Here is a 6,842-nt window from a genome sequence, read left to right as displayed (position 1 = left end):
GCTAAAGGAGAAGAAACTTCCTCAGAAGCTCTGGGGAGAAGCTGTTGCCACTGCAACGTATGTACTCAACCGATGTCCTACGAAGAAGTTGAAGGAAATAGTTCCAATACAGAAGTGGACTGGAGATAAGCAAAGTGTTAGTCATCTGAAGGTGTTTGGTTCTGTTTGCTATAAACATGTTCCAGAAGCCAGAAGACAGAAGCTGGATGATAGAAGCAAAGTGATGATTCTGATAGGGTACCACAGTACAGGTGCATACAAGCTTTATTGTCCAGAAACCAACAAAATTGAATTCAGCAGAGATGTGATTGTGAAGGAATCAGAACTTTGGAATTGGGATAAGTCTCAATCTGATTCTGATGTTAGAACTTCTGAAGAAAGGTCAGAGTTAAGAATTTTTGAAGTTGGAGTAAACTCTGACGTTGATTCTGATTCTGATAGTGATTCTGACTCTGGAGAAGACTCAGAAGATGAAGGTGACTCTGATAATCCAGACTCTGGTGGCAATTCAGACTCTGGAAATATGCCAGCCCTTGAAGATGGTCAAAGCTCTGAAGGAATTCAACCATCTGAAGCTAGAAACTCTGAAGCTCAAGACTCTGAACAAGTTCAGAGACCACAAAGAATCAGAAAGATCCCGAGAAGATATGCAGAATTTGACATGCTGCAAGACACTGAAGTAGACTCTGAAGGAGAAGTTATTCAGTGTGCCATGTTAGTAGACTCTGAACCCATAAGTACAGAAGAGACTCTTAAGCAGAAGCTCTGGCTGAAGGCCATGAAAGAAGAACTTGATGCTATAGAGAGAAACAAGACTTGGAAGCTGACAGAACTTCCAAAAGACAAGAAAGCCATCAGCGTCAGATGGGTTTTCAAGCAGAAGTTAAAGCCAGATGGTTCAATTGGCAAACATAAAGCAAGGTTGGTAGCCAGAGGATTTCTACAGAAACCTGGGCTGGATTACTCTGAAGTGTTTGCACCTGTAGCAAGACATGAAACAATCAGAATGGTGATTGCAATAGCTGCTAACAGGAATTGGCCTCTGATGCATTTAGATGTAAAATCTGCATTTCTGAACGGTCCATTAGAAGAAGAAGTTTACGTGTCACAACCTCCTGGATTTGTGAAAAAGAATCAGGAAGGGATGGTGTACAGATTATACAAAACTCTATATGGATTGAAACAAGCGCCCAGAGCTTGGAATCTGAAGATTGATTCATTTTTCAAGAAGCAAGGCTTTCAGAAATGTGAGATGGAGTACGGTGTCTATGTTCAGCATACTTCTGAAGGAAATATGACTCTGGTATGTTTATATGTTGATGATATACTGCTGACTGGAAGTTCTGAACAGGAGATAGCCAAGTTCAAGAAAGTTCTGATGAATGAATTCGAAATGACTGATCTAGGCAAAATGACATACTTTCTAGGGATGGAATTCAGATACTCTGAGAAAGGTATTATTTTGCATCAACTCAAGTATGAATTAGAACTTCTGAAGAGATTTGATCTGAAGAATTGTAAGATTGATGTCACACCTTCTGATACAAATCAGAAACTGGATTCTGACTCTGATGGAAAGGATGTGGACGCTACAACCTTCAAACAATTGGTTGGTTCTCTGAGGTATTTGTGCAATACCAGACCTGATATTTGCTATTCAGTTGGGATGGTTAGTAGGTTCATGAGTAAACCTAAGTGGTCCCATTACCAAGCTACTATCAGGATTCTGAGGTATATCAAGGGAACTCTGAAGTATGGAGTATTATTTCCTTCTGGAAGAAAGGATGAGTCAAAACTTCTGAGTTATTCAGATTCTGATTGGTGTGGAGACAGAGTTGACAGAAGAAGTACGTCTGGGTACTTATTCAAATTTCTGGGAGGTCCCATTTCTTGGTGTTCCAAGAAGCAACCTGTTGTGGCGTTGTCAACTTGTGAAGCTGAATACATTGCAGGTGCTGTTACTGCATGCCAAGCTGTGTGGATTCTGAATCTATTGCAGGATCTGAAGATTAAAGTAAACAAACCTCTGAAGCTGATGATTGACAACAAGTCTGCAATCAATCTTGCCAGAAACCCAGTGTTGCATGGGAGAAGCAAGCACATTGAGACCAAGTATCATTTTCTGAGACATCAAGTTCAAAGGGGAGTGTTAGAAGTTGTACACTGCAGCACTCAGAAACAGTTGGCAGATGTTCTGACGAAAGCCATCAAGACTGATCAATTTCTCAGATTAAGGGATGGAATTGGTGTTACAAGTTTTGATGGAATATGAATTAATGGATGGTATTAGAAGTAATTCATATTTAGTTGTACTATTTTCTTAGCCCCTAAGTTTGTTAGAGGGTATTTTAGTATTTTCTCTTATTCTAGTAACCCTAGTTTTAGCTTATAAATAGGGTGACAATCATTGTAACTTTTATCATGTTTTGTAGCCGTCATTCTTAATAGAATATTTCCATTCATTCTACCTTTGCACCAACAATTCTAACATCCTTAATGTTGAGTTGATGACGCTATATCATAGTTTGCGTATTACATGAGTACTTAACATCAAAGACCTGATGTGTTATTCTTAGTCCAACTCTACTATCAAGTTTATCTTAAAGTCTGTTAATGTTTGACATCACTATGCTACGATCTTTCAAAATATTAAAGAATTTCCCTCTAAAAAAATAACAAATTCAAATATTTCGCACTCTTGAGGAAGAAAATATTTATATTGACTATCTAATAAAACATACGACTAATAGTTATACGAGATACGAGGTAATCGTGGAGTCTCACGTAAGAATCATCACCTTCATAGTAGTGGATATCGCTGAGGATGTTAATAAAACTTTACCATCATAGTAGTGGATATCGCTGAGAATGTTAATAAAACTTTATATAATTTCTTTTTTTTTTCTTCTTTTCTTTATTCTACTTGTAAAAATAAATAAATACTATTTTCTCTACAATTAATTATTATTTTTAAAAGCAAAAATGTGAAGCGGACTCAAAGCAAAAATGTGAAGCAGCGGACTCAAAGCAAAAATGTGAAGCTGACTCAGTCGTCCTTATTTTTCTATAAACGTAATATAATTTAACAATTTTAAAATAGTTCCCCGTAATTGCCTCAAAATAAAATAGTTATATATAAAAAAAGCCCTCTCACTTCTTCCTTCACTTTATATTCTCACAGCCAACACACGGTGTTTTCTCTCTCGCGCATCTCACTTCTTCAATCGAATTGTTCCAATTCCGATTTAGGGTTTCACATCGCCGATGACTCTTTACCTTCCAAAAACAGCATCATCGTTTTCATCCGTTCGTCATCGTTCTTGTGTTATGAACCTTGGCAGGCTTTGGTGTTCTTTCAAAACCTTCTTCCGTCACTGGACTTGACTCTCTCCCCTTTCACTCTTCCAATTTTAGGGTTTTCAATTTTCTCTCTCTTAATCTCTCTCTCTTTTCCTATTCATTTTCGCTTTCGTTGTTTTAGTGACGCTCTTGATTCATTTCTGAAATAATAATAATCATTGTCGGAGAGATACGATACAGGCTTCGATTGTGATTGCAACGACTGAGGTTGTTTGTTGGATATAACAAACAAACAACCTCATTGGGGGTTTTTAGGGTAGTTTGAATTGTTTTTGTTATTGATTTGATTTTGATGGCTATACCAAAATTGATTCCTGGGTTTCGATTCCATCCTACTGGAGTTGAATTGATTAAGTACTTTTTGAAAAGGAAAGTGATGGGGAAAAAATTTCATACTGATGTCATTGCTGAACTTGACATATACAAATATGCACCTTGGGATCTCCCAGGTAGTTTAATAAATTTTGTTTATTTAGTATTAGTTAGTATAGTGATTTTCAGCTGTGCACATTTGTTGTTCTAATAATGTTTGTTTTTGTTTCTGTTTCTAGATATGTCTTATCTGAAAAATGGGGATTTGGAATGGTACTTCTTCTGCCCGATTGGGAAGAAGTATGGAAGTGGGGCGAGGTTGAATCGAGCTACTGAAATTGGGTTTTGGAAAGCTACTGGTAAGGATAGAGCTGTTCAACACAATAGTCATACGGTGGGGATGATAAAAACCTTGGTGTTTCACACTGGAAAAGCACCCCGTGGTGATCGAACGGATTGGGTTATGCATGAGTATAGGCTTGAAGATAAGGACCTAGCTGACAAAGGGATTGTTCAGGTAACCATTTGTGTCTGAATTGTTTTGTATTGTTAATTGTTATAATATTATGAGTCTTATTAGGGAGAGATATTGTATATAAGTTAGTATGGAACTGGTGGATATGTGGTAGTTTTGTAGTTGTGCTTTTGAATGTGAATGCACTTGTTTAGTATAGTGTACTTCTTACTTTAGAATTGTTGGATCCTTGAAGGAATTATGTTGTTTAGTTTTGTAGCGGAGCGGCCGACCCCAAAAGAGGGAAGTTTTGTAGTTGTGCTTGAATGTGAATGCTTTTGTTTAATATAGTGCACTTCTTACTTTATAATTGTTGAATCCTGGAAATGGAATTATGTTGTTTCATGTTTACCTGACACTGAAATGAGTTTTGCTGTTTACATGCCTTAGTTAGTTTAGTATCCCTTGCATTCTTTTAAATGTTTGATTTGATAATTCTTCCATCCTGTTATTAACAAGTTTTTTTATGACAGGATTCATATGTAATCTGTAGGGTATTTCAAAAGGAAGGTCCTGGTCCCAAGAATGGTGCGCAATATGGGAGACCATTTATTGAAGAAGATTGGAGTGACGATGAAGTGGGAATACCTTTTGTTGAATCGAATGGGCTTGTTCCCAGTTTGCCTGTGACAACTGTTAGTTATGTTATGAATGACCGGAATCTTCAAGCTAGTAGATGTAGTGGTTCAATATCCATGCCATGTCAATCAGGATTGATGCCTTCTCCCATTCCTGTGAGTTCATGTCAAACAGGATTGATTCCTTCTCCCGATCCTGCGAGTTCATGTCAAACTGGGTTGATGCCTTCTCCCGATCCTGCGAGTTCATGTCAAACTGGATTGATGCCTTCCGATCCCGTGAGTTCATGTCAAACTGGATTGATGCCTTCCGATCCCGTGAGTTCATGTCAAACTGGATTGATGCCTTCTCCCGATCCCGTGAGTTCATGTCAAACTGGATTGATGCCTTCTCCCGATCCCGTGAGTTCATGTCAAACTGGATTGATGCCTTCTCCTGATCCGGCAAATCCATGTCAAACTGAATTGATGCCTTCTCCCAATTTGGCGATTTCATGTCTAACTGGATTGATGCTTTCTCCCATTCCTGCAAATTCATGTCAAACTCTATCAATGCCTTCTCTTGATCCAGTGAATTCATGTCAAACCAGATCGATGCCTACTCCCGATCCAGTGAATTCGTGTCAAACTGGATCGATGCCTACTCCCGATCCCGTGAATTCGTGTCAAACTGGATCGATGCCTACTCCCGATCCCATGAATTCATGTCAAATTGGATCTATGCCTACTCTCGATCCCATGAATTTGTGTCAAACTGGATCGATGCCTACTCCCGATCCTGTGAATTCGTGTCAAACTGGATTGACGCCTTCTTTTGACCCCGCAACTCATCCATATCCAGACAATCAAGCTATTAGTAATGATGATGATATTTTATCAATGCTTGATATTTTCAAAGACTACAACACATTTCCTGAGGTATGCTTATCTATTTTTTCTTCCTTTTGCTTGTGCGTGTGTTTCTTCTTTCAAAAACAGTGTGATGTTCCTTTTATATGCCTGGTTTTGGTGTCCTCGTAATGTTAATGTCATTTTATGATACATATAGTTGATTCTTGATTTCTTGAAGGATAACATGTTGAAATTGTTCAGGAAAATATTGCTGAAGGTGCACCTATGAGTGACTTTTTTGAGGGTTTGGGAGACCTGGATTGCTCGGCCGCATTTGGATCCTTTTACCAGAATGCTGACTTTAGCACAGACGGAATGAGCTTGATAGATCTAGACTCTGAGTTGTTCTGGCAGAGTACTGCCCAACCTGAAAGGTGGAGTTCAAATAAGTAAATTTATTGGGCCTCGTAGCATGACTTATATTTGAGCACTACTGCAACTAGTGATTCGATCATTGACCTTTTATGGATAAAGACTCATTGTTTAATTTAAGTGTACTTTTATATTTTGTAGTACTTAATAAATCTAATAGTTGAAGTATCATTAGCAACGTAGTATTATTCTATAGTTGGCTCTTGGTGTTTTGATGTCTACACATGATCAATGATTTTATCTTCAAATTGTTGAACTAATGTTACTGTTTGGATTGATATATGGAAGTTTCATTGTTTTATTTTGAATTCAAAAATTGGTCTACTCATCTATAATTCAATTGAAAAATTAGCTAGACTTTTTTGAAATAATATGAACTTAATATTGACATCCCAGATTCCAAATTCATCTCGGAGAATTTAATAACAACATTCTCATTTTTGTTCTTCTATATAATATAATTTTTTTCTTGTATATAAACCAACTAAATCTTTTTTTGTCCATATAAATCCACTAAACCTTGTTTCTCCTCTTTGGGAATAACTTCCAAAACTCATTTTATCTCTTAGAAATACCTTCTTAAAACTTTTCTACCATCATTAGAACACATACATGGCTAATGCAAGTGTTTTCTTTGTTTTCTAACTCTTTGTTTCCGCTTAGATTGTTTTGAACATCAATTTCTCCAATTAGGACTCTTTGTTTTCGCTAAGATTGTTTTAAACAATCTCCAAACTCAAGTCTTTGTCATTCATTCCACCTTTGCTTGTTTTAGTGCTGCTTAAAAGTATCATAACATTTTTCTCAATTGTATC

The 6,842-nt window shown here is 37.3% G+C and overlaps 1 protein-coding gene across 6 annotated transcripts; it reads left to right on the top strand.

Moving 5' to 3' along the window:
- The first annotated feature begins 3,126 nt into the window (after positions 1–3,126).
- LOC127100708 (NAC domain-containing protein 82) lies at positions 3,127–6,328 on the top strand. 6 transcript variants are annotated; one of them, XM_051037966.1, is made up of 5 exons: positions 3,127–3,809; positions 3,912–4,189; positions 4,660–5,071; positions 5,153–5,682; positions 5,857–6,328. In XM_051037966.1, exons 1-5 carry the CDS (start codon positions 3,653–3,655, stop codon positions 6,046–6,048), a joined length of 1,569 nt encoding a protein of 522 aa, XP_050893923.1. In that variant the 5' UTR covers positions 3,127–3,652; the 3' UTR covers positions 6,049–6,328. The 6 variants fall into 6 exon arrangements, with proteins under 6 accessions (XP_050893923.1, XP_050893921.1, XP_050893924.1 ...); XM_051037964.1 differs by having other exon boundaries at positions 4,660–5,404; positions 5,447–5,682; XM_051037967.1 differs by having other exon boundaries at positions 3,128–3,809; positions 4,660–5,032.
- The last annotated feature ends 514 nt before the right edge of the window (positions 6,329–6,842 follow it).

The sequence above is a fragment of the Lathyrus oleraceus genome, chromosome 7 (genome assembly GCF_024323335.1).
Source record: "Lathyrus oleraceus cultivar Zhongwan6 chromosome 7, CAAS_Psat_ZW6_1.0, whole genome shotgun sequence".
NCBI lineage: Eukaryota > Viridiplantae > Streptophyta > Magnoliopsida > Fabales > Fabaceae > Lathyrus > Lathyrus oleraceus.
This window is presented reverse-complemented; position numbering and strand designations above follow the sequence as displayed.

Bases quoted from the DNA above. Each gene is read 5' to 3' on its own strand.
- LOC127100708 (XM_051037962.1), top strand. From the start codon at position 3,653: ATGGCTATACCAAAATTGATTCCTGGGTTTCGATTCCATCCTACTGGA. The intron at 3,810-3,911 runs GTAGTTTAATAA...TTCTGTTTCTAG, and splicing joins TGCACCTTGGGATCTCCCAG to ATATGTCTTATCTGAAAAAT. The intron at 5,683-5,856 runs GTATGCTTATCT...GAAATTGTTCAG, and splicing joins ACTACAACACATTTCCTGAG to GAAAATATTGCTGAAGGTGC.